This window comes from Zonotrichia albicollis, chromosome 35, assembly GCF_047830755.1.
Source record: "Zonotrichia albicollis isolate bZonAlb1 chromosome 35, bZonAlb1.hap1, whole genome shotgun sequence".
Classification (NCBI taxonomy): Eukaryota; Metazoa; Chordata; class Aves; order Passeriformes; family Passerellidae; genus Zonotrichia; species Zonotrichia albicollis.
In genome coordinates, this window is record NC_133853.1 from 1,869,829 (window position 1) to 1,895,458 (window position 25,630).

A 25,630-nucleotide genomic window follows, 5' to 3' on the forward strand; every position below is an offset into this window, starting at 1 on the left:
GTTACCTGGGAAGGCAAAAGCCCTCCCTCCAAAATTCCCCCTTTCACACACTGAGCATGATGTGCTCTGGTCTGGGGTATGCCCGGGGTCAGTTGGGGTCCCCTGTCCTGGCTGTGTCCCCTGCCCAGCTCCCCCGCAGCCCCAGCGCCTCCCCAGCGTGACTGACGAGAGGCAGGACAGGCCTTGGCTGTGCAGCAGCTCAGCAAGAACAAAACCATCTCTGCGTGCTCAGCCCTGTGCTCAGCACCCGGCCCAGCAGTGTCTCAGTGCCAGGGGCTGTGCCCTCAGTCCCTGCCAGGGGTTTCCATGGCAACTGCCAGGCCAGGTGACCCAGGTGTCCCCCCAGTAGAGGTTGCCATGGAAACAGTGCCCAGCCCTGCCCCTTTCTGTCTGGCTGACCTGGCCTTTGGCCCTGGCAGTGCCGTTGGCTGCTGGTTCCTGGTGTCGGAGCGGCCAGCGTGGCACAGGGCAGGTGGCCATGGCACAGCCTCCAGCAAGGGATCCCCTCTGGCTCTGGGCACTGACACCAGCCCTGAGCAAGGGCCCAGGGCAGCTTTCCATAGCCACCAACCATCACAACAGCTCCGGGCATTGGTTGCCATGGCACCAAACCAAGGACTGGGTCCCCGTGGCCGTTGCCATGGCACCTAGTGGCACCAACGAGTGTCACTCTAATTGTACCTGGAACAGCCCAGGCACTGCTTTGTCCTGAGGGTTGCCATGGCAGCTGAGGGCAGCAGCAGCTGGTGCTCTGCAAGGGCCCTGAGGGAGATGGAAAGGAGCAGCAGAGCAGGGGCTGATCCATCCCCAGTGCGCTGAACAGCCCAGGGCAGCGTCCCAGCGTGTCCTCATGGAGCTGCCAACAGCATCCCCCCTCTGCAGCCCTGGCCTCTCCCCCAGCTCACACAGGTGCCCCATCCTTGCAGGCACAGACATGGCAGCACTGGCTCAGTAGCCCCTGTTTGCATTGTACACAGCAGGCAGGAGCACCTTCATGCTGTTTGTGTGGGGACATGAACCTGAGGGAGCACAAATGCCATCAGCCCCTGAGGCCAGCAAGGGCTGGGGGACACCAGGGAAACCACTCAGCTTTGTCCTGGCCTCTGCAGTCAGCCAGAAAGTCTCTTCCCATCAGCAGGGAGTTTCCTGTCCCACTGCAGATGCTGTTGCTCAGAGCCAGGGCTGCCTGGCAGCCACCCCCAAACTGTCCTGAGCATTTCCTTGGCTTCACCTTTGCTTTCTTTCCTCTTCCTGATACAAATGTCTTTTTATTGCTCAGCCCTGTTCCCGCCCCTTCCAACAGCCCATCCCTGTTTGCCCTTTCCTGTCTGGCCCCACTCCCCATGGCAGTTCTTGACTGTTGTTATTATATTTCTAGAGTCCCATACTACTGTTATCATATTTCTAAAGTCCCATACCTCCTCTCCTCGGTGTTTTCTTACAGCTAAAGACCTCCACAGCACAAACCCCCTCTTCTGCATGCTTTTCTTTCTTAGCCAGGGCCTCTTCAAGGCTCTCCCTGATTGGCCAGCTCACCCCCTTTTATCCCAGTTATCTTCACTAGCCACAGCTGCAGCCCAATGAAGGACATCGCAGCTGCAGCCCATCAAGAACAACCGGGACTTAGTGGGGTGAGGCCTATATACAGATATTCAAGTACAATACAGATATTTTACTAGGACTCAAAAGCCACCTATACTATACATGGGAACGTCCCTTGGCGAGCAGGATAACCCTACAAGTGCTGCAGGAATTGTCTGCAGGCTCCTGCAGTGCCTCCTGCTGCTCCCTTGCCAGAGGCACCCCAGGCCAGGGGGGCACATCTGGGCTGCTGTGTCTGGCTCTGGGGCTCCCTGTTCTGGGCAGTGAGGAGGAGCTGCAGAGGCTCTGCAGGACTGACAGGATGGGCTTTGGGGCTGGCAGGAGAAGCTGAGGGACCTGGGCTGCTGGAGCTCCTGAAGAGGCGGCCCAGGGCTGCTCCTGCAACTGCTCCAAGGGTGGTTTCAGAGAATCCCAGAATCAGCAAGGGTGGAACAGGTCATGGAGATCATCAAGTCCGACCTGTGCCCTGACACTGCCTTGTCTCCCCTGGGGCTCCTCCAGGATAAAGAACCCCCGCTCCCTCAGCCACTCCTCACAGTACTTGCACTGCAGACCCCTCCCCAGCCTTGTTGCCCTTCTCTGGACACGCTCCAGCCCCTCCGTGTCCTTCCTTAATTGGGAGCCCCAGAACTGGACACAGCACTCAAGGTGCTGCCCAAGCAGTGCTTAGCACAGGGGAAGAATCCCTGCCCTGCTCCTGCTGGCCACACCATTCCTGATCCAGGCCAGGAGCCATTGGCCTTCTTGGACACCTGGGCACACTGCTGGCTCATGTCCAGCCTGCTGTCCATCAGTCCCTGCAGGTCCCTTTCTGCCTGGCTGCTCTCCAGCCACTCTGTCCCCAGCCTGTAGTGCTGCAGGGGTTGTTGTGGCCAAAGTGCAGGACCCAGCATTTGGACTTGTTAAACCTCACCTTGCTGGATTTGGGTCCTGGATCCAGCCTGTCCAGGGCCCTGTGCAGAGCCCTCCTACCTCCATCAGATCCACAGTCACACCCAGCTTGGTGTCATCTGCAAACATGGTGATTTTCTATTCTTTTTCACACATGTGATAATCATTTCCCTAAAATCATTAACATATTTCCCCTCCCCTTAACCCATGTGTTCTTCTCTCCTGGGGGTCTCTCTGCTGGTCCCTGGTGGTCCCCAATGTTCCAGTGGGCCTGGCTGAGCTGGCAGGACACTAAGGCTGCTGAACTTCCAGTTCCCCTTCTCACACAATGGGCATTGTGTGGTTTCCATAGGCCTGGGGTTGTGGAGAACAAGCTCCAGGTGTCAGCTCAGCTGGTGGAGACAATTTATCATCTGGTAACATGTGGTCACAGAGTGGGCTGTGACATCACAGAGTGGGTTATGTGGGGTCATTGATCAGTAATTGCACCGTCTATTGCATATGTGACATCACAGATCCAGCTGTGACATCACAGGAAAGAGGTCTGACATCACAGATCAGACTATTACATCACAGAGATGGCTGTGATATCAGAGACCAGACCTGTGACATTAGAGAATGGGCTGTGACATCACAGAATAGGCTGTAACATCCCAGAGGGGCTGTGTGACATCCCAGCAGGGCTGTGTCAGGTCACTGGGTTGGTCACTCTGCCCCAGCTCCCCCTCACATTTTCTTCCAACAAGTCCAATGCTGTTCATGCCAAGCAGGGTCCCTGTCTCCCGGGATTCCCCCGGCCCACCTGGAGCCTCCACCAAAGGATGTTCCACAGGATCCACCCCAGAGCATGACAGGGGACAAGGGGCCAGGGCTGTGTGACCAGGACATCAAGGACGAGGATTATCCAGGTCATTGTGGCTGGGTTGGGTTCCCCAGGGCAGGAAAGATGTCTGGCAGCTGGAGCAGGGTCTGGGAAGGGCCTCCAAGGTGGGGCTGGAGCCCTCGGGCTGTGAGCAGAGGCAGAGGGAGCTGGGCTGGTCCAGCCCGGAGCAGGGAAGGCCGAGGGGCTCCTCATCCCAGCCTGGCAGTGCCAGCGAGGAGGGGATGGAGAACACAGAGCCAGGCTCTTCACAGGGGGCTGGGGAGAGACAAAAGCCAATGGGTGGAAGGGGAAAGAGGGGAGATCAGCCAGGAGAGGAGGAGATGAAATGAGTCAGGCTGGTTTCAGCATTTCCTCAACACCAAAAGCAGCCTGACCTCCCATCTCCATCCACCACTGACAACTTTGCAACTCAGGAATTGTTGGAGCTGTTTTGCACTCCAGGATGAGCATCCTGATACAAGAACTTAATTGTGTTTATATCTATCACAGAACCATGAATGAATAAATTAATTTTAGTATGGAAATCACCTGTGGATGGTGCACTCATCAGACACTGCTGGGATGTTTCACATAGCTCAGGGAAGATCATGATTGTTATTAAATTGTTTCCTGTTCAACTCTGGTCCGTTGGCCATGAAGAGAAACTTTCTGTGCCTCTGAGTCTCATCAGTTCCTGACCCTCAAAGGACACAAACCTGATGAGTTGTGGTTCCCCCTCCAGTGGTGGCACTTGCACCTCCCTCCATGCCCAGAGCAGAGCTCCCTTGTCCCACAAAGTGCCTGGCAATGCAGGGATGAAGGAAATAGGACAGGCCGTGGGGATCAGGGGCAGGGCACAGCTAGGGATTTGGCGTGGTTGTGAGCCTAGGGCAGGTCCCAGCCCTTGGCCTTGGTGAACCTCATCCCATTGTCCTGGGCCCATGGATGGCTCCAGCCTGTCCAGATCCCTCTCCAGATCTTCCTGCCCCTCCAGCACAGACACACTTCCACCCAGCTTGGGCTCACCTGGGAACTGACTGAGGGTGCCCTCGATGGCCTCATCCAAATCAGAAATAAAGAGATTGAACTGACCTGGCCCCAAACTTGAGCCCTGGGGACACCCCTGGATATGACTCCTTTCCTCAGCTACTCTGAGTGCCAGGGTTGGATGAGGGAAATGGTGGGGAGGGGTAGGGACAAAGTGTGATTGATTGTCAGCCAATAAAGGTCTTGATTTTTATTATCTAATCAGACTGCATGAGAAAGTGCTGGGGATCAATATAAATTGGATATTGCAGATGTCCATCTATAATGAGGAGAAAAAAACTTAACTGGACCAAACAATACTGTCTTCATTGTTTTCAATATAGTATATTCACTTTGAATTCACTTCTGAAATTTGTCTAATTAACCACAGAAGAATTAAAAGTTGGAGTGATTCCCAAGGGCTTGTCTTGTTCAAGTGTTTTGAACAAATGTTTATGAGCCTTTTTCAGTGAATTCCTGAACTGAAGAGCTCAAGAAAGAAGAGGCCTCTGGAGGAATAAAATTCATCAGCAACCTCCAAGTGGCTGAGGATCCATCCCCATTAGAGCAGCAATGAACAGAAATGGGCACAGCTCTGTGGCTGCCCCAGCTTTGGTATGGGCCCTGGGCCTGGAGCAGGAGCAGCTCTTGAGGGCCCCAAGGGCAGGGGTCTTGTGCTGCCCTGGGCAGATGGGGTGGCAGCAGGGGCTGCAGAGCTCTCAGCACCTCAGGCAGAGGAGAGCAGGGCAGCCAGGGAGCCTCCTTTGGCCTTGGCCAAGCACCTTCCCCCACGGCTGGGGATGAGTCCTGTGGCAGCTGCAGCTGCTGTGCCCTTGCCAGGGGCTGAGGCCGTGGGGCAGTGGCCAGAGCAGCCTGGCCTGAGCAGAGCTGTGGGGCCAGAGCCGGCTGGGCTGGGATGGGCTGGGCTGGGGAGAGGTCCTTGGTGCTTCCCAGAGCTCAGGGCAGCTGGTAGAGCTTGCAGGGAGCTGGGCTGGGCTCAGACAGCCTGGCCTAGAAACCATCAGTGTCCATCTCAGCCTGGCTGAGCATGCAGGGCCAGGACTCAGGCCAGGCCTTGTGGGGCAGCGCCCGTGCCTGTGAAAGGCATTGTAAACAGGCAAGTGGCCCAGAGAGGAGGCTGCTCTGTGCCCTTGGTGGCATGGACGGGGCAGAGAGGGGGCCCAGGACATTTGTCAGCACCAGCCTCTGCGCCCAGCCCTTGGCAACCCTGGCTGCTGAGCCCAGCTTTGGCCTGGGCGGAGTTTGGCTGTGGCCCAGCTCCATCGTCCTGCGGGGCTCAGGGCCTGTTCCCAGCCATGGCCAGCCCTGGCTGCCTCTCTGCTGGCCCAGAGGCCGGCAGAGCCCGGGGCGGGGCTGTCTGTACAGCCCCACAGATGCCCCGGGCTCTGCAGGAGCTGGCAGAGGCTGCCCAGCAGGGAGGCCAAGAGGCACAGAGCCCCAAGGCTGCTGTGGGCACCACGGCACAGGGGCTGTTCCTGGCCTGGGCTGGGCCTGCACAGGGGCTGGGCCAGCACAGGGCCACAAAGGGGCCACGCAGCCGCTGCCGGGGCTGACAGCAAGGCCAGGCACACACAAGCAATTGCTGAGCATAGCCTGCGCTGGCCAGGCCTGACTGTGCCAAAGGCAGAGCTCAGCTGCCCTTGGGGGCTGCAGGAACAGTCCAGAGCCCAAAGAGTCTCCATGGCTGTGCTGGAGACCCAGACTGCAGGAGGGAAATGCAGGGCTGCTGCAGGATGGTGAGGGCATTGAATTCCAGCACACACCTCAGCTCTCTGATGATCCTGGCACTATGCTGGGCCCTGTTTCAGACTGGAGCACGAGTGACATAAAACTACAACTAAGATGTCTTTGTCTAAAATCCTTCTTGTATGGAAATCCCTTGTGGATGGTGGACATGTCATATGTTGCTGGAATATCACAAGGAGAAGAGGGAAGAGTTTTGGTGTTATTAAATTTTATCATGTTCGTATTTTTATGTGTGCCATGAAAAGATACATTTCTGTGCCTCTGAGTCTCAGCAGTTCCTGATCCCCAAAGGACACAAACCTGATGAGTTTTGGTTCCCACTGCAGGGCTGCTTTTTGACCTCTCTCCATTGCCAGAGCAGAGCTCCCTTGTCCCACAAAGTCCCTGGCAAAGGAGGGATGAAAGAAACAGGACAGGCTGTGGGGATCAAGTGCAGGGCAGAGCCCAGCACAGGAATGACTTTTGCATTTGATGAGCTGTGCGTTCCCTGGGCTTTGTTGGCTGACAAGAAATGAACATCCATTTGTGTCTCGGGCAGATCCTTCTCCAAGGAAAGCAGGTGGGAGTTGGAGCCAAGGAGCTGAAAGCTGCAGGTGCAGCCTGGGCTGGAGAGAGCTCAGATTTGCATAAGGCTGCTCTGAGTGGCAGGGCTTGGATGGGGGAAATGGTGGGGTGGGGTTAGGGACAGAGTCTGATTGATTGTCAGCCATGAAGGGTCTTGATTTTCATATTAATTCAAACTGCATGAGGTGATACTTGGATTTGGTGTCAATTGGAGATTGCACATGTCAATGAATTAACAGGGGAAAAAAACCTAAATAGGACCTAAAAAAAAAATTTCTCTCTGTCTTTGTAAATATAATATCTTCACTTTGAGTACACTTATGAAACGTGTTGAATTAACCACAAAAGATTTGGAAATTACATCACATTATCCCCAGAGGCTTGGGTTGTTAAGGTGTTCTGCATGTTAATGAGCCCTGGGACACTGAATTCCTGCACTGAAGAGCTGAAGGCTGAACAAGTCTCTGGAGCAGGAAAATTCAGCAGCAGCCTCCAAGGTGCTGAGGATGTCAGCAGCCCCCACTGAGGCCATCCCTGCCCAGAGACCGTGGGGGAATGGGCAGACAAGGAGAGCGTCCCTGGGGCTGGGGCAGCACAACTCAGAGGCACCAGCGGCTCCAGCTGGGAAATGGAGTGTGGAATGTGGCTGGGAAAGCCCTGCCTGGGCTGGGTCAAGCAGGACAGACAAGCCCTGACCCCCATCCCCCAAACAACTCTCTCAAACAAGGAGACATTTAAAAGGATTTGCAATTGTTTGTGTAATCTGAGTTTGACTCTCTGGAGAAATACCAACAAGAGATTCTCAGGAGCTCAAAACAACAAAATAGCCTTTGCTAGCAACTTTAGAATAGAAGAGAAACTTTGGCAAAAGGTTTATTATGACATTGTAGTGGTTTCGGTTTGTTAATTTAAGATTTTTCTAATTTTGAGATTACTTAATGTATTGATGAGTGTAGTGGGTTTTAGTGTTGGTTAGTTATTTATGTATTTATTTTGTTGTGAGAGTAGATTAGGTGAAAAGTAAAGCAGGCTTAACATTTTAAACGGGTATAAAGAAAATTTTTTTAAAAGTAAATAAAATAAAAAAGGTAGTAGGAATAAAATAAATTTTTTAAACCACTTTTTTCTTTGCAACTTTTTTTTAACTGGCAATGTAAAGGAACAAAACTTAAAATTTCTAGTTAGTTTACTGTTTCTAGGACAGCCTTTTCTTAGTTTACTTTGGGAGAGAAGTTTTTCTTGTTAAGGTAATGGAGATTTTTTTACAAGAGAAGAAAATTTGTTTTTGTGGTTCTTAATTTTGTCATGGATAACAGTTGTCCGGGGAACTTTCTTATTGTGAAGTTGTTTTTATTGCTATAAGCTTTATAGAGATCTTCTTGTGGGGGTACTGAATTACTTATTTTGTTTCTGCTTAAACTTTTTATTGAATTACAGTTATTTTAATAGTTGTTTTACTTTAATATGGAGGGTTTTGTTTATTTTATTTTGAGTATTTTAATTTTTTATAATGTTATGTGCAATAAAGAAAAAGATTTTTCTTCATAGATTATAAGAGGATTTTAGTTTTAGGTTTAAGGTACATTTTTTATTCTTTTTTATTTGAGATTTAACATCTTCTTTACTGACTTGGATAGTTTTATGGTTTTTTTTTTAATGTTTGTATTTTGTTTTTTTCCTGTACTTGAGGGAGGATTGAAGTATTGAAAGGGTTTACACCTGACCTGCTGGTAACTTGTGATGGAAGTTGTGGTTGGGTTGTGTAAGGGTTGGCTTTATGGTTGGTTTGTGGGGGGTTTTGTTTTTCATTTTAGTTGTAGGGTTATTTTTTATGCGTTGTAGGTGTTAGAGGTTTTTGGTTTGAGTTGTGTTGGGAGGAGGGGACTTGATGGTAAGATTTTAATAGCTGTGGCTAGCTTTGTTCTGGTTGGGGTTTTGTAGCCTCTTTTGTTTTCCTGTTTGGTAGTTGTTGGGGTTTGGTTTGGTTCGAATGGGGCTGATGGGAAGGGAGCAGCCTGAGGAGGGGGGAAGGGGCTCAGCCCATGGCAGGGCTGCTTGGTTTGGTTTGGTTTGGTTTGGTTTGGTTTGGCTTGGCTTGGTTTGGTTTGGTTTGGTTTGGTTTGGTTGAGATGGGGGGCCCAGGGCCACAGTGGCTCCTTGATTACAAGAAGATCTGCAGTGTCACAATGGACCATGTGTTTGATGGGGTCCCATAGTGTCGCAATGGTTCCAGTGATTCCAGGAGCCCTTGCAGTGTCACACTACTCTCTGTGGTTCCCCAGGTCCCACAATGTCACGTGACTCCTCTGTTCCATGATCCTGCAATGTCATAATGGACCTTTGGGCCCTGGGGGTTTGCAATGTCACAATGGTCTCCTTTGGCTCCACAATGTCACAATGGATGATTGATGACAGGAGGCCCCTCTATGTCACCCTGGAGCTTTGGTTCCATGCAGCTCTGCAGTGTCACAAAGGCCTCTTGGTTTCATGAGGCCCCACAGTATCACAATGGTCCTCTTGGTTCTGTGGGGGCCCCCAGGGTCACAAAGGTCTCACTGGTTCCATGAAGCCTCCCAGAGTCACAATGCTTTGCTCATTCCATGGGGCCTCATAGTGTCACAATGGTCTCACTGATCCCATGAGTTCCCTCAGTGTCACAATGGTCTCCTTGGTTCCATGGTGCCCCACAGGGTCACAATGGTCGCTGGGTTCCATGAGGCTGTGAAGTGTCCTAATGGTCTCCCCATGGTTCCATGAGGCCTTGCAATGTTACAATGGACCTTTGGCACCGTTGTGAGACCATGGGGTCTCGCTGTGTCAAAATGGCCCCTTGGTTTGATGACACCCCAAAGTGTCACAATGGTCTCCACCGTTCCATGAGTGGATGGATCCCACCCGATCCCACACACCTGTGAGCATCTGAGTGGCTTAGCAGGTCACCAGCTGCTTCCTCCTGGATTACAGGGGCTGTTCTGCTCCCTGTGTCCATTTACCAGCTCAGGAGAACACTTGTCCTGAGGGCAACCTGTTCTAATATTGAAAAATGAGACAACATGATGTTAAGTAGAATAGGCTGTTCCTTATGTTTAGTTACTATATTCTCCACTGTACCTAAAAAAGAGGAGGGATTCTCCTTATCCCATGATTTGCTATTAATTTTCTTTATAGAAAAATTTTCCAATATTTTTCACAGAAGTGCCCAGGTTAATCTCTAATTGATCTTTCACCTCTTGACTTTTCTTTCTGCATGACCTAACAACATCCTTAAACACTTCCTGAGTTGCTTGACCTTCTGTCCAAAATTTACGCACCCTCTTTTTTCCCCTGAGTTCCTACAAAAGTTCCATGGGCAGCCAGGACAGTCATTTTCCTCACTAGCTCATATTTTGACCCACTGGGACAGGCTGCTCCTTCCTGCTTAAGATTACTCTCTTGAAATGTGTCCATGCTTCCTGGACCCTTTTGGTTTTAAGGGCTGTTTCCCTTAAAGCAATCAGTACCTGACTTGGTACTCCACAAATCAGCATCCTAAACAGGCCAAAGTCTGCCCTTCCTAATTCCAGTGCCGAAATTTTGTTGCTGCCCCCCTTCTTTCATAGAACATTGAAAACTTGATTATTTCATAGTCACTGTGCCCCAGGCAGCCTCTGAGCCCCATATCTAACATCAGCCCATCTGTTTGTGAACAGCAGGAGACAGAGCTTTCCTTGGAGTGGGAGTGTTACCAAAAATTCTGTAAAACAAAAAACTCCTTAACACCAATGTAGCATTAAGAAGCAGCATTCTTTATTCAGCTAGATGCACAGGGGAGAGCTCCTCACAAAGCCCTGCATGCTGAGTGCAGGAAAGTTTCTGTTTATATTTTGTATTTTGCACACATATTCATTTATTGTCCTGGACTAAACATATATATAATGATAATTTCTCCAAAATCATTAACATATTTCCCCTCACCTTTTACATGTGTTCTTCTGTCCTGGGGGTCTCTTTGGTGGTCCCTGGTGGTCGTGGACCCCAGTATTCCAGTGGGCCTGGCTGAGTCAGGACACTTAGGCTGCTGAACTTCCAGTTCCCCTTCTCACACAATGGGCATTGTGTGGTTTCCAAAAGCCTGGGGTTTTGGAGAACAAGCTCCAGGTGTCAGCTCACCTGGTGGAGACAATTTATCATCTGGTAACATTAGGTCACAGAGTGGGCTATGATATCACAGTGCAGTATGTAATGTTATTGAGCAGCTATGACATCATAGACGTCATCACAGAGCAGACTGTGACACTACAGGGCAGAGATCTGACATCACAGAGTTGACTGTGACATCAGAGGTCAGCTGTGTGACATTAGAGAATGGGCTGTGACATCACAGAGCAGGCTGTGACATCCCAGAGGGGCTGTGTGACATCCCAGCAGGGCTGTGTCAGGTCACTGGGTTGGTCACTCTGTCCCAGCTCCCCCTCACAGTTTTTCCCAACAAGTCCAATGCTGTCCATGCCCAGCAGGGTCCCTGTCCCCCGGGATGCCCCCGGGCCCACCTGGAGCCACAGCCTCCACCAAAGGATGTTCCACAGGATCCACCCCAGAGCCTGACAGGGGACAAGGGGCCAGGGCTGTGTGACCAGGACATCAAGGACGGGGATTATCCAGGTCACTGTGGCCTGGGTTGGGTTGCCCAAGGCAGGAAAGATGTCTGGCAGCTGCTGCAGGGTCTGGGAAGGGCGTCCAAGGTGGGGCTGGAACCCTTGGGCTGTGAGCAGAGGCTGAGGGAGCTGGGCTGGTCCAGCCCGGAGCAGGGAAGGCTGATGGGCTCCTCATCCCAGCCTGGCAGTGCCAGCGAGGAGGGGATGGAGAACACAGAGCCAGGCTCTTCACCAGGGCCCTGATGGGAGATAAAAGCCAATGGGTGGAAGGAGAAAGAGGGGAGATCAGCCAGGACAGGAGAGGATAAAATGTCAGGCTGGTTTCAGCATTTCCTCAACACCAAGAGCAGCCTGATCTCCTGTCACCCTGGTTTTTTAACATTTTTCTAAGCCTTCTGATGTTGACATTCTTGTAGTGAACTTTATCACACATTTTCTGTAAATAACTCATTGTTTTGCATTCCTTTACGGAGGAGGAGAAAGTTGATGGTCTGTTGGTTTTTTCCATGTCATTGGAGAGGTGGCACTGTCACCCTCTAATCCACTGTTGCTTTTGGAAAACTATAAATGTTGGAGTCAGAAAAAAACCTTCCCTTTTTCTTCACCTTGAGAAGAGCAGTGTGCGCTTCTGTTCTTTCCTGTCCTCTAGTGACATCTGGTGACTGCCCAGGTGTACTGCAGCCTGGGCTGAGACACAAGAGTCCGGAATGCCGGTGAGGTTTTATTCTCCCCCCCTCTTTGGTGCTTTGCCTGCTGTTCTGGTGGTGATGGCAACCTCTGCGAGTTTCGAGAGGATTCCCTCATTTTGGACTTCTGCAGGGGGGTCCTGGAGTGGAAAAAGGTTTCTGTTTTCTGGGATAATTTTGAGAAATTTTTTTCTGTGGGCCCAAGAGCAATGGCTCTTTTCGGACCCTGCGAAGGCGTTCTCCAAGGAGGAGTGGTCTCTCGTGGGGGTTCTCCTCATGGAGGCCCTCTTTGATGATTGCACTGTAGACATGGGATCGCTGCTGATGCAGTGGAAAAAGTGTGAAGATCTTTGGTGGGGGTCGTGTTCTTGTACCCCTCGGAGTTCCCAGGGGAGCCTGAGACTGAGTAAAAAACCATTTTGCATTAGGTGAAGTGTCTAGGAGAGGTGAAAAGTCTATAAGGCCAAAGCTGAAGGGAAAAACTGCAGGGCAGAGATAGTGAGGAGACAGAGAAAAAAAAAACCAAAAACGACCATAAGGTTGATCTGCCCTGACCTATGAATTCTTTTGATAAAGAAGAACTGGTGATAAATGTCACACGGAATGAATATATATGAACCTGTTGTGAAACTGCATGCATATGTATTTGGAAGGGGAGATAAAAGGAGACCTGAAATCCTCAGACGTATGCATGCCTTTTGAGGAGAGCATTCTCCACATGCATCCAGCGCTGTAATAAACATACCAAGCTTTACAACTTTTACAAAGTTGTGAGGTTTCTTCTTTTCTCCGCAAAACATTATGGCGAGTTCTCTGTCCCCGCAGGGGCAGGGGGGATAGATGGACCTCCAAGACGCGCCCTAGGATTTTTATTCCTGGTGGGGCTCCGCTTGTCTCGACTTGCCTCCTGCGAGGACCTGCTGGCTGCAGAGGAAGATATGGTACGTACTGAGGGGCCCCCAGGAGAAAAGAGAGCTAGGGAGTAAATAGCTCAGAGACGTCTGGGTGTAGCTGATAAAGCAGCTGGAGTAGAGACGGGGTTCATCGTTCTGATAGGGCAGAACCACTAGCGACCCTAGGGGTGGGTTGGGTGAACCCGTGTATGTGTGTATTGGAGGTTCATTGTTCTGATAGAGCGGAACTGCTGAACCCCTGTGTGTTTTGTTTGTGAGTGTGTGTGTGGTGTCCGGACACTGTGTCTCTGTATGGTCAATGCATTGTGTGGTCAGTGCACTGTGATTCTAATTGCGCAAGCGTATAAGTGTATGGTGTATAAAAGAGAGTAGATCTACAGCGCTCTACAGTGCGTGGGAAAACTACAAATATTGGAGTGAGTACTACCCATGTTTGAAGCAGCCGAGTGAGGCCTGAGGTGCCGGCTGCAGCAGGCTGTGGGAGCAGGGAGAGAAATGCCCTGCGGAGAAGTGAGTGGAGGAACATCAGTGATGGTATTTATTGTGTTTAAATGTAGTGATTTGTGTTGATTAGGTACATTTTAACTGTGAGTATGAGCTCAGACAGTTCCTTTGCCCTGGATGTTTGTACTTGATCTCTAGACTGTGTGCTGTTATTTTTTTTTTTGATTGTGTCCAGGAAAAACTGATGTGAGTAAATGTTGAATTATGGTATGCTGTGTTGTGTTGAGAAAAGCAAGCATTTTGAGAGATACGCCCTTTCCCAGTGATTTTGTGTGGTGATTTTCTTCCACTGCATTGTGGTAACTTGCTTCTCAGATTGTATAGTGGTGTTTGTGGAGATTTTAAGATTTTGTTTGCAACATGAGTAGCATTTTACACAGAAGAACTATGGTATGGTGAATTATGCTTAACTACGATAAAGGGAATTAAAGGAATTCCAAAAATTCTCCCCCTCACAGCAATTCAAGCCTTGGCTCCAGTGAATTTGAGATAAAAGGGGGGGTCAGTGCATGTGTCTGTGTCTGTGGGCATATCAGAGTTGCGGCTGTGACAAGCACAGCCTTTTTGCAAGGCAGCAAAACAAGTGTAAGTAGACACAGTGCTTAATTAGATTGTGCAAGAAGAGAACTAGAAAAGACTGATATTTTGGAAAACAGAGTTTAGATAGAAGAGATGAATGAGGCTTATGAGATTTATGAGACTTCAGCTGGTACTGTAGTAAGTCTGGACTGGGAACGGCCTGCTGTAGGTATTGAGAGTTCTCTGTAACAAACAGAATAGCCTGCCTTTGCGGGCAATTTCGGGGAGCCTTTGGTGCATCAAGAGGCTGGCACGCTGCATGAGGTGACAGTGGCTGTCCCCTGAGCACAGGGACAGCTCTGGCTGCCCTGTTTCCCCAGGGAACACGGGAATGACCTGTGGGCAAAAGCTGGATGTGCAGGTATTATTGCAGTGCGGTGTTTGTGAGAAACGCTGGTATTGCTGTTCTAATAAGTGTCAGGGCACATGTCCTGAGTGTAAATTAAAGGTTTCTGATCAAACTGATTCAGAACCTAAGATCTTAAGGCTTATGTGTTAGAAATCAGATCTGATACCTGCCATGTGGAGCTGTGTGTGTGTGTAGGAGGAAAACTGAGAAACTACTGTGAAGGTCTGTGAAAAGAGGTTTGAGTGGAAGTGAGATAGGGCAAGGAGAAAGAAATAATGAGAACTGACCAGAGCAAAGAGGTTCCTAAATTAGCCCCTTTTAGAAGGGGCTCACGGGGAGAAGGTTGCCAGTAAGAGCAGAAAATAAAAAGATTTATAATACTTCATTGCAGTTAGTACTGTTTTAAAATAGGAAGATAAATGGGATGGGGTTTTTGTATGCTGAAATACCTTTTTGTTTTAAGAAATCACCCTGAATGGCAAAGAGACTGTGAGATCAGACTGCCCTCTGGTCTTGGCCCTTGAAAAGGGAAACAAGGCAAAGAGAAAGCAAATCAAACATGTTGTTCAGCATGCAGCATAAGATAGCAACGTATGAAGTCAAGCAAAGATTATCATGCCGAAATGCAACGCCATTACAGTTCGCAAAATTGAGTACATATGATTTCTTAAAGGCTCCTCCTAAGGTAAGGGAGGATCAAGATGACCTCCGCAAAAGGGAAGAATTTGAGTTGACACAAGGGCCATATAATCAGTTTTAACTAAAGCTTTAGTACCTGTGGAGAATGCTTATGCTGTAGTGTGGGGAACAACTGAACAACTTGCCAGTCTGAGAAGGCGTACTTTTGCAAACCTTTAAAGTAACGTGTACTATGTGTACTCAGAAGTTTTGTACAATTTGCTCAATTTGCTAAACATTCTCAAATGAGAAAGGTTACTCTGGAGGCAAATGATATAAACATGTTAGGCTTAACGTTAACAGACACTGAAATGAGGAAAGACATTAGTAAGGAGATATTAGAATAAGTAAATAAGTGTTTTCAAGGGTATGGGCCTCTGCTGTACCAGGGAGAGTGAAAAATTCCCCCCCCCCCCATGGTAATCAAGCTTAAGGAACAATATAACCCGTGAGAGCTGAGTAGCACCCTCAAAAGGAAGATAAGGAAGGAATCATCCCAATAATTGATAGTACTGGATTAAGGGCTGTTAATAAGATAACACAGAATTTATACCCTGTAGGAGCAAATCCATATACTTTCCTAACTTGTCTAACACCTGAGCTAACCTGGTTCATTGTTTTGTTTTTGGCTTTCCGCACCGTGCGTGCAGCATGACTCTTGCAGCAAAGCAGGAGAAATGTTTGAGGAACTTTACAGCGTGTTCTTTCTTTCCCTTTTGGGCTGGGCACTTGTGCCATTGGTAAGGTTTTCATTGTTACTGTTCTACACTAAGAAAACATGAGGGGCTCTCAAGAATTGTTAGGGAATGTAAGCCTGACTGAATGCAGAGAAAGAATCTCCAGAGCCTGCAGCCAGAAATGGAGAGTTGTGTGATAATCATTCCAACACCACCCTGGACATCTTGAAAGTGATCTAGAATGTGAAAATGGACTGACAGGCAGAGTTTGTTTCAGTGTTCAGTTCAGCTGCTTCTACATCTCATGCAGAGATATAAATCAAGAGTTACAGTCAGTTCATGAAAGCCACCAGAGCAAGCTGGACCTCTCAGGAGATGACTGAAAGAATGTGAAAAGGAAAAATTCAGGGAATGACTTAGTGAGCTTTGCCTGTACAAAGGGTCATTTTTCCTAATAATTTCCAATCCATTTCCTCTGCTTTTGTCCTTCTTAACAAAGCCACTTTCATCCCAGATTCCTCATGAAATGGGAACCCTGATCTTGTGGAAGTGCCTGAAAAATGCCCTGTTCCTCTGCAGGACACTGAGGCTGACCCAGGAGCCTGAGCCCTCTCTGGGGCAGCTTCCTCTGAACTGGAATTTGTGCCGTGCTGGGAGAGGAGGAGGAGGGGGAGAAGGCTGGCGCTGTGTGGCACGAGCAGGAGGTTTGGGCCGCAGGACATTCCATCTGCGCCACTGCCCTGCAATGGGCGGCCGTGCCCAGGGCTCTGGGCCTGGCCCCGCATGTGCTGAGCTCCCAACACTGCGGGAGCTCCCTGGGCTGGGCTCAGCTTCCCGCTGGGCCTGGGCAGCAGGCTGGGCTCCAGCTGGGATCAGCAGCAGCTGGAAATACCTCTGCGCATCTCCATTTGCTGCTGCTGCTGCTCAGAAAAAGCAATGGAGTCAAGAAGTTCTAGTTTCTCTTTCTCCTCGTGGATTTTTTCATTTGATTTGACACTCCAGAGGCAATTTCTGTGATTGCCTCTGTCAGTTGATTCTATTTTAGCAGCAGCAGCAGTAACAAGGCTATGTTTGAGCACTGCAAATGTGGTGTGTGTGGCTCCTTTAATTCTCCTTGACTTAGTGCTCAGGGACTTGAGAGCATTTCAAGATCTGCTATTCATGATGCCTGGGACCAAAAGCCTGAGTTCACCTATTGCTGGCTGGGGGCTGTGTACAAACCGTCAACAGGACGGGACTGCTGAGGAACGTGTCTGGAGCTGTTTATTTTCCAGCATCAGTCTCATTATATGGTTATGAGAATGGGATGATGCCAGCAGCTCGTGTCCTCAACAGCAGACAACTCAATGTTACAACTTACTTTAAAAGTTTTTTACCAATCCCACAAATCAAAAGCATATTGATGGTAGTTCTATCCAACCAGTATAAGCACAGGTACCTTTGGTTAAAACAATGCTTGCTTTTTTCAAATACAATACCTGCTTGTAAGCCTTAAAACACAATACACAGAGCTCAAGCTTACAACTTCCTAATATCTCACTAGATACACTTTTTTTGTAGCTTAGGGAGTTATTCTACCAAGGGTTAATACAAAAACCATTGTTCTATTTCTCCTTGCTTTCTACTTCTAATATAACTTTTCTCCTGACAAATCTTATGGCTACCACTTAGCTGTAATCACAGTTCTGCTGTCTCTGAGGCCTGCATTTTGCACCTTTCCCAAAACCCTCTGGTTTTAAGGATTCCCACATTCACCATCACAAAAGCACTCTGGGTACCACTGATCAAAAAAGGCAATTGCAGTTTTACAGAAAAATTTCAAGTGGCAAGCAGAAGAGGGGCAAGAGCAGCCAGGATCTCCAATTCCCAAGGCAAAGACAGCAGCAGCCTCCTGCTGTCACCTAGGGGTGAGTAAAACAGTGCTGAAAACAGCGCTGGAACCTGATCCTTTCTTTCTCTGAGGGCTGGCTCAGGGCAGCACAGGCGGGCCCTGAGCAGTCAGGGCTGTGTGTGGGTGATTGCTGCTCTAGTCCAGAACTAAGCTGGAAAAAGCCCTTGGGAGCCGAGGCAGGAGCAGGCGGGAAGGGGCTGGCGCTGCTACTGCTCCTGGCCGGGAGCCCCAGCTGGGCCGGGCCGGCGCCCCCTGAGCTGTGGCTGCTGCTGCTGCCAGAGCCAGGCGGGACTCGGGGACAGGGAACGGACACGGGGGGACAGCAAAGGCCTGGCGGCTGCAGGGATGGTGGCGCTGGGGCCGGGGCCAGCACAGAGCTTCAGCCCGCAGTTAACCCCGAGGGAAACGCTGGGAAAAGGCCCATTTCAGCCTTTCTTTACTCGTGGCTGTGAAGGGACCAAAACAAAAGCAGAACAAGCAGGGCTTGACCCCTTCCTCTTTGGGAGGAGGCCCAGGCCTGCAGCTGTGAGGGACCATGAGGGACCAGGAGGAGTTTTTAGGGGCCATGAGGGGCTCTGAGGGGCCATGGAGAGCTGTTGGGGACCTTGAGGAGGACAAGGCTCTCTGAGAGGCTGTGGAGTCCAGGCACCTCATGGAACAACGGGTCACTTATGATGCTGTGGAACCAAGGGCACTGTTGTTTGCAGTATGGAACTGTATGGAACCAAAAGTCCATTGTGACATTCTGGGGCCTCATGGAACCACGGAGACCATTATGACACTTCAGGACTCACTGGAACCGAGGGGCCATTGTGACACTGCAGGGCCTCGTTTAACCAAGGGCTCATTGTAGCACGGCAGGGCCTCATGGAATCAAGGAGATGGTAGTGAGGCTCCATGAGATCACAGGGATATTCTGACTCTGGGGAACCAAGGAGACCATTGTGACACTGCAGGTCTCAGTGGAACTAAGAACTGATGTAACAGTGAGGAGCCCAATGGAATCAATGGGCCATTCCGTACTTCAGGGCTTCATGGAGCCAAGGCGCCCTTGCGACACTGCAGGGCCTCATGGAATCCTGGAGACCATTCTGGCACTTTGAGGCCTTGTTGAATCAAGGGGCTCTGCGGGGCCCTGTGGAACAAAGGAGCTCTTTGTGACACTACAGGGCCTCATGGAAGCAAGGGGCCATTGTGCCACTGCAGAGCCAAGGAGACCATTGTGGTATTGCTAGGCCTTATGGGAACAAAGATCAGTTGTAATGCTACCACACATGGCCTCATGGAAACAAGGGGCAATTGTCATATTGCAGGACCCCATGGATCCAAGAACATGGAACAGATTTGGTTGGCTTGACTTGTCCAGCTGATCTTGGCATGTTGAGGTCTGCTTCTCATCTACCCCTAAAATTCTGGAGTTCTTGCTTTCCTTCCTGTGGGAAAGAACTCTCCTCCTCCAGGGGTTCATGACTGAAACTGGGATTCTACCTCCATATTTCATTCAATCCAAAGATTGTTCCCATATGAAACCTGCAGAACAGAAAGCTTTGGATGGCCTTGACATCTTGGGGGTCACCTCTCTTCTGCCTTCAAAACAATGGAGGGGGCCAAGCTTTTCTTTCCATGGAAAAACATCTTTCAAGTCCAGGTGTCCATAGCCAAAATCGGGAATCCACCTCCAAAATTCTTTATATCCAAGGACAGCTCCCAGACAAAAGCTGCCAGGACTGTCTAGGTACCCTTGGCTTCCTGAGGGCCAGCTCTCACCTGCCTGTGAAACACTGGGGCTCTGTACTTCCCTTCCTATGGAAAAGAACTGTCCCTCTTGTCCAGGTGCCCACGGACAAAAACTGGGATTTGGCCTCCCAAACTCTGTCCATCCAATGATTGCTCCCAGACAAAAGCTGCCAAGACAAAGAGGTCTGGCTGGCCTTGTGTGGTGGTTTGACCAGGAAGAGGCCTGGTCAAACCAGGCCTGGGAGGCTGTGGTCAAACCAATGGATGCTTGGAGTTTGATATTGGCACCTGGTGTGGCCAGTGGGGTCTGGACACACCTCCGAGAATACACAGGGGTTAAAAAGCAGAGCTTCGGCCCCAGGAGGCTCTCTTGGGACTTCGAGGGAAAGAGGTCAGATCGCCCTCCCCGTCCAGCTGCTGCTGCTGGGCGGGGGAGGGGCAGCCATTCGGTAGGCCCGGGGCCTGGACAGAGATGGGGGGTGAGGAGGCCCTTGAGGATGGAAGGGTGGAGGAGCCCCAAGAGACATCGGGCAGCCACCCCCCCCCCCCCCCCCAGGAGAGAGAGAGAGCCAGCATCTGAATTTGATAGCAGCCGGCCCAGAAGGAGAACATGGGGGAGAGTGCAGCCTGGCCGGAGCAGCAGCTTGTGTGGGAGTACCAGAGTTCCAGGACAGACAGAGACTGAAACTTTTAACCCTTTTGCTTACATGATTGGGACCTTGCAAAAAAAATGCTGATCCTCCTCGGAGCTGAATAAGAAGGGAGATAAGAGATAAGATGAGACAAGGACCTGGCCTGAAGGATGTGGAGACGATTGAATGAGTGGAGAGAGATGATTGGAGTGGCCTTTTGGCTGGACTTTTCTTGTGTAGCCATAGACTCAGTTTTATTCCTCTGACACAGAGACTGCACTTGGGGGAAAGCAGTGCCTCAGAACCAGGAGGGTTCATTGTGGGGACCCCTCGGCCCCAGGGGGTTGGAAAAAAATGGGGGGGACAGATGTCCCAAAGCAGAGACTGTGCCTTTTTGGAGTGAGACAAGACATCCTTAAAAGACAGCCCTAAAAGCAGCTCTGGTCCATGCACAGTGGTGAGAGCACTGGGCATGGAAGGAAGATGTCACAAGCAGCAAAAGGACTTTCCGGGCGGTGCCGAAGTGACATGGAAGCACACGAGGTTTCAGCGTGTTTCCAGGGAAAGACTATGGAACAAGAAGGACTCCTCTCCTCTTCATGGACTGAAGTTTGAGTATACTAAAGGGTGGTGCCAGGCTGGGCAGTTGGTGATTTGGGAGAATGTATCGGATTGGGAAATTCTGGTGGTGGGGAGGAGGAAAGTGTTTTTTTTGTAAGGTTTTAAATTTTTTTTTTCCCTTATAGTTTTTCCTATTTTCCTGTAGTTTAGGTAATAAACTTTTCTTTATGTTTAAGCTGGAGCCTGCTTTGCTTATTCCTGGCCACATCTCACAGCAGACACCAGGGAGAGGGTGTTCTCATGGGGGCACTGGCTCTGTGCTAGGTCCAAACCATGACACGTTGGCCTCCTTGGTGCTGCCTCTAATCAGCCTTTAAAACACTGGGGCTCTGCCCTTTCCTTCCTGCGGAGAAGAACTGTCATTCTGGTGCAGGCACTCATGGCTGAAATGGAATTCCATCTCCAAAACTCCCCAAATATCCAAAGGGTTGCTTTCAGACAAAAGCTGCAAGGACAGACAGGTCTGGCTGGCCTGGGCCTCTGGTGACTGCCTCTGATCTGCCTTCAAACCCTGGGGCTCTGTGGTTTCCTTCCTGTAGAAAAGAACCGTCCTTCTTGTCCAGGCATCCATGGCCTCAAGCACATGAGCACTGTACAGGGACAGAGGAGCTCTGTTCTCAGTGGGGTGGAGACTGAGGACAGCAGAGAAGAGCCCTGGGAGGGATTGAAGGGTGGTTTCAGAGATGGTGGAGCCTTCTGACACAGTAGAGAACAGCCAGAGAGAACCAAAAAAATTATTGCCAAGGGCAGCTAGGGAGGCCCAGACTAGACACAAGGAGACAGTAATTTCTCTCCCAGGGCAAGGCTGTGGTTCAGCATGTCCCCCAGAAGGAGTCTGGGTCAGCCCAAGGCTTTGCATGGGCAGGCAGAGGCAGGCAGGAGGCAGAGCTGTCAGCAAAGGAAGGGCCCAGCCAGGTGGGGCAGCCTGGGGATGCCGACAGCCTGCAGGGACAGAGGCGCAGGGCAGCGACACCATGGGACAGCCTGGGCTGCACAGGGCACAGGGATGGGCAGCAGCTGCAAGACAGCCCTGCCAGAGCTACCTTGGGCAGCACTTTGGCCATGGCTGCTGGGCCTGGGCCTGAGGCCACAAGGGGACAAGTGACCCTTGCAGGCCTGGGGCCTCATTGCCTCCTTGTCCCTGCTCAGCAGCCTGGCAGGGGCCACCCCATGCTCCTGCCCTTGGCATTGCACATCCCCACATGCCAGTGCCCATCCCGGGAAGAGCCCTGAGCAAGGAGGGAGGGACAGGATCTGGCTGGCCATGGGCTGGGGCTCAGGCCTTGGCCCTTGGCATTCCTCAAACACATCCAGCTTTGCTCAGCACCAGAGACACCTTGGCCTTGTTTGTCCCCAGCTGTCATCACTGCCTCCAGTGTTCTGCTCTAACTGGAACCTAGGGACACTTTTTGAGTTGTGTTCCTCACTGGGACCCCATAACAACTTCAAGAAACTTCAGATTTTCAATTTAAGTTTGAGTTCTTGAGAAGTTTTTTGAAGACTCTCTTAGGGACTGAGTCTGATGTAAACAACACCAAAGCCCCGAGAGGGTCATTAAAGTCCTTGTGCTGTGTCTGTGCTGATGAGCTGGGCTGGGCTCCTTGCACAGAGGCAGCTCCTGGCAAACCAAGAAGAGCTTCAAAAAGACATTTCTCCTGAGGAGCAGCTCCTCTCCCGGCCCAGCAGGGCTGGGGCACTGCCTGCAGCCACCCCGGGCACAGCACAGAGGCACAGAGAGCTTCAATCAGTCAGGCTGGGAAGGTTCTGAGTGCCTGGGGCAGAATCATGGCCAGCCCTTGGCATAGGAACCTCTGGCTGCAGGACAAGGCAGCTGCAACTCCTTGAGCCATCTCCTAAAGCTGGAACATCCCAATGCCTACAGACTCTGTGAGTAAAACTCTGATTATTTCTGGTGCGGGGGGGTGAAATGCTCATGAAGCTTTGACATGCTGAGGAATGCTGCTCAGTCATAAAATATTTCCAATACAATGATTTCATTAAAAATTAGGACATTTCCAAAGACTTTGTGTTCAGTTTCCTGATACTGGAGAATGGCAGGAAGCAGGGGGATTAACATTAAAGATTGATTATGAATTATTAATTATGAAATTTTACAAGTATCTCAGAAATCTGAACTGTTTCTTTCAGTGATCAATAGGTTCACAGGAGATCTCTAATATGTTTTCAGCCTCTCTGCCCATGGACAGCAACATCATCCCCTTTGCTGGACCCATCAGACTCAGTCTGAGTTGTCCTTTGTCCCATCTGCAAACAGAACCTGCCCCAGCCAGTGCTCTGCAAAAAGGCAGGGTCCTGTAGGGCCGAGGAGAGGGCACAGACGTTTGGGGTCTGTGAGTGCTGGCAGGGAGAGATGAGGCACAGGGAAACACCTGCAGGACGAAAATCTCCAGGAAGCAGAGAGATTGGGCAATGAGAGAAAACAAACCCCAGCAATGCTGTGGCAGGGAGAGTTTAGAGATGCCCACAGGATCCCTTGCAGTGCAGCCCCTCCCTCTGAACAAGCCCCCTCCCTCCTGTGCCCCAGCCAAGCCTCTGCCCTCAGGGCTGGGGCTCCAAGACGTGCAGCCCCTCCTGTGCAGGCAGAGCTGCAGCAGAGCCGTGGGGCAGCTCTGCAGCCCCGGGCCCAGTTCCCTCTGCAGAGCACAGGGCTGGGAGCAGCTGCCCGGCCCTGGGGGCTCTGGCAGGGGACACAGCTGGCTCAGGGTGACACTGTCCCCAGTGCCCAGCTCTGGGCAATGCTGTCAGTGCAGTCAGGGAAGGAGATGCATCTCCCTCAATCCAGTGCCATCATAGGACACTTGGAAGTGTCTGAGATTTCAGTCCAAGCTGGAAGCTTCAATCCAAGGTGCAAACTTGTCCTAGAGCATCTCTGAGTGGTAAGATTGATGGGGAAAGGCAGAGATGTTCTGACACTGAAAATGCTGCTGGGTTGGTGAAATGAGCAACGTGAGTCCTTGGCTACAAATGTGGAGCTGGGCTGGGGTGCATCCATCTCTTCTCAGCAGTACCTGGTGACATTTTAGGGAAAACATGGGAAGATGATCACTCTCCACCTGAGAAAGGTTAAATCCCAGAGAAACTCTGAATAGGTAAGAATGAGAGGCCATCTCCCCTCACTCTCCTCTCATTATTTTGTCTCACAGAATTTACTCTGTTCTCCCTGAGTTCAGAAACAATGTAGAGGGTTTCTGATAGCCAAGAATATCAGGAAACAAATGGGGAGAGCTCAAAAAGAAAACCTCAGAACTCTTAAACACAGAAGCCTGTTAATTAAAAATTAAAATAATCCATGTGTGTTACAGAGGAGGGTGTATGGGAAATGGCTTTGATTTTGGTTACAAATATCTCCTCTAACACATCACTGTCCTTTTCTCCATGAAGAGATTCTCATGTGCAGCCACAGCAAATGTCCAACAGCAGCTCCATCAGCCACTTCCTCCTGCTGCCATTGGCAGACACGCGGCAGCTGCAGCTCCTGCACTTCTGCCTCTTGCTGGGCATCTCCCTGGCTGCCCTCCTGGGCAACGGCCTCATCATCAGCGCCGTAGCCTGCGGCCACCACCTGCACACGCCCATGTTCTTCTTCCTGCTCAACCTGGCCCTCAGCGACCTGGGCTCCATCTGCACCACTGTCCCCAAAGCCATGCACAATTCCCTCTGGGACACCAGGAACATCTCCTACAATGGATGTGCTGCACAGCTCTTTTTTTTTGTGTTTTTCTTTTCAACAGAGATTTTCCTCCTGACTGTCATGTGCTACGACCGCTATGTGTCCATCTGCAAACCCCTGCACTATGGGACCCTCCTGGGCAGCAGAGCTTGTGCCCACATGGCAGCAGCTGCCTGGGCCAGTGCCTTTCTCAATGCTCTGCTGCACACAGCCAATACATTTTCCCTGCCCCTGTGCCATGGCAATGTCCTCGGCCAGTTCTTCTGTGAAATCCCACAGATCCTCAAGCTCTTCTGCTCCAAATCCTACCTCAGGGAACTTGGGCTTCTTGTGTTTTCAGTTTCTTTAGGTTGTGGTTGTTTTGTGTTCATTGTTTTCTCTTACGTGCAGATCTTCAGGATTGTGCTGAGGATCCCTTCTGAGCAGGGACGGCACAAGGCCTTTTCCACCTGCCTCCCTCACCTGGCTGTGCTCTCCCTGTTTATCAGCACTGCAGCATTTGCCTACCTGAAGCCCCCCTCCATCTCCTCCCCATCCCTGGATCTGGTCCTGTCAGTTCTGTACTCAGTGGTGCCTCCAGCCCTGAACCCCCTCATCTACAGCCTGAGGAACCAGGAGCTCAAGGCTGCATTGTGGACACTGATCATTGGATGATTTCAGAAACCTTGAACTGCTAGCCAGTTTCTGCAAATCACTTACAATAAAATATATAATAATTTTTCATAGTTCTTTTTTTTTCGTTATGGGTTTTTTTTTACTTTTTTCAGTCTTATAATCTTGTCCGCACAATAGGACCATTGTTTATGCCACTTCTTGTTGTTTGTTTCTCTCCATCATTGCTGTGGCCCCAAACTGTGTCAATGAGGAGCTGTGCTCTCAGCAGGTTTCAATGAACTAAAGGATCTCCCAGCAAACTTTTCACTCGAGATCCCCATTTTGTTCCCTTCTCTGGAGCTGCAGAAGCAATGTCTGTGTGCAGAGCTGGGGGCAGGTTAGGGGAAGCAGAGCAGCTCTGCTTCTGCTGGCCACATCATTCCTGATCCAGGCCAGGTGCCATTGGCCTTCTTGGCCACCTGGGCACAATGCTGGCTCATGTCCAGCCTGCTGTCCATCAGTCCCCCAGGTCCCTTTCTGGCTGGCTGTCCAGCCACTCTGTCCCCAGCCTGTAGCACTGCAGGGGTTGTTGTGGCCAAAGTGCAGGACCCAGCACTTGGTCTTGTTCAACCTCACCTTGTTGGATTTGGGCCCTGGATCCAGCCTGTCCAGGTCTCTCTGCAGAGCCCTTCTACCCTTCAGCAGACCTACACTCGCACTCAACTTTGCAT

The 25,630-nt window shown here is 50.5% G+C and overlaps 1 protein-coding gene across 1 annotated transcript; it reads left to right on the plus strand.

The window, feature by feature from the left end:
* Nucleotides 1-24,209: 24,209 nt before the first annotated feature.
* Nucleotides 24,210-24,959, plus strand: LOC141726450 (olfactory receptor 14J1-like). The gene has a single exon (XM_074531353.1). The coding sequence runs from the start codon at nt 24,210-24,212 to the stop codon at nt 24,957-24,959; it is 750 nt and encodes a 249-aa protein (XP_074387454.1).
* Nucleotides 24,960-25,630: the final 671 nt, after the last annotated feature.

Coding starts and splice junctions, on each gene's coding strand:
- LOC141726450 (XM_074531353.1), top strand. CDS start 24,210: ATGTTCTTCTTCCTGCTCAACCTGGCCCTCAGCGACCTGGGCTCCATC.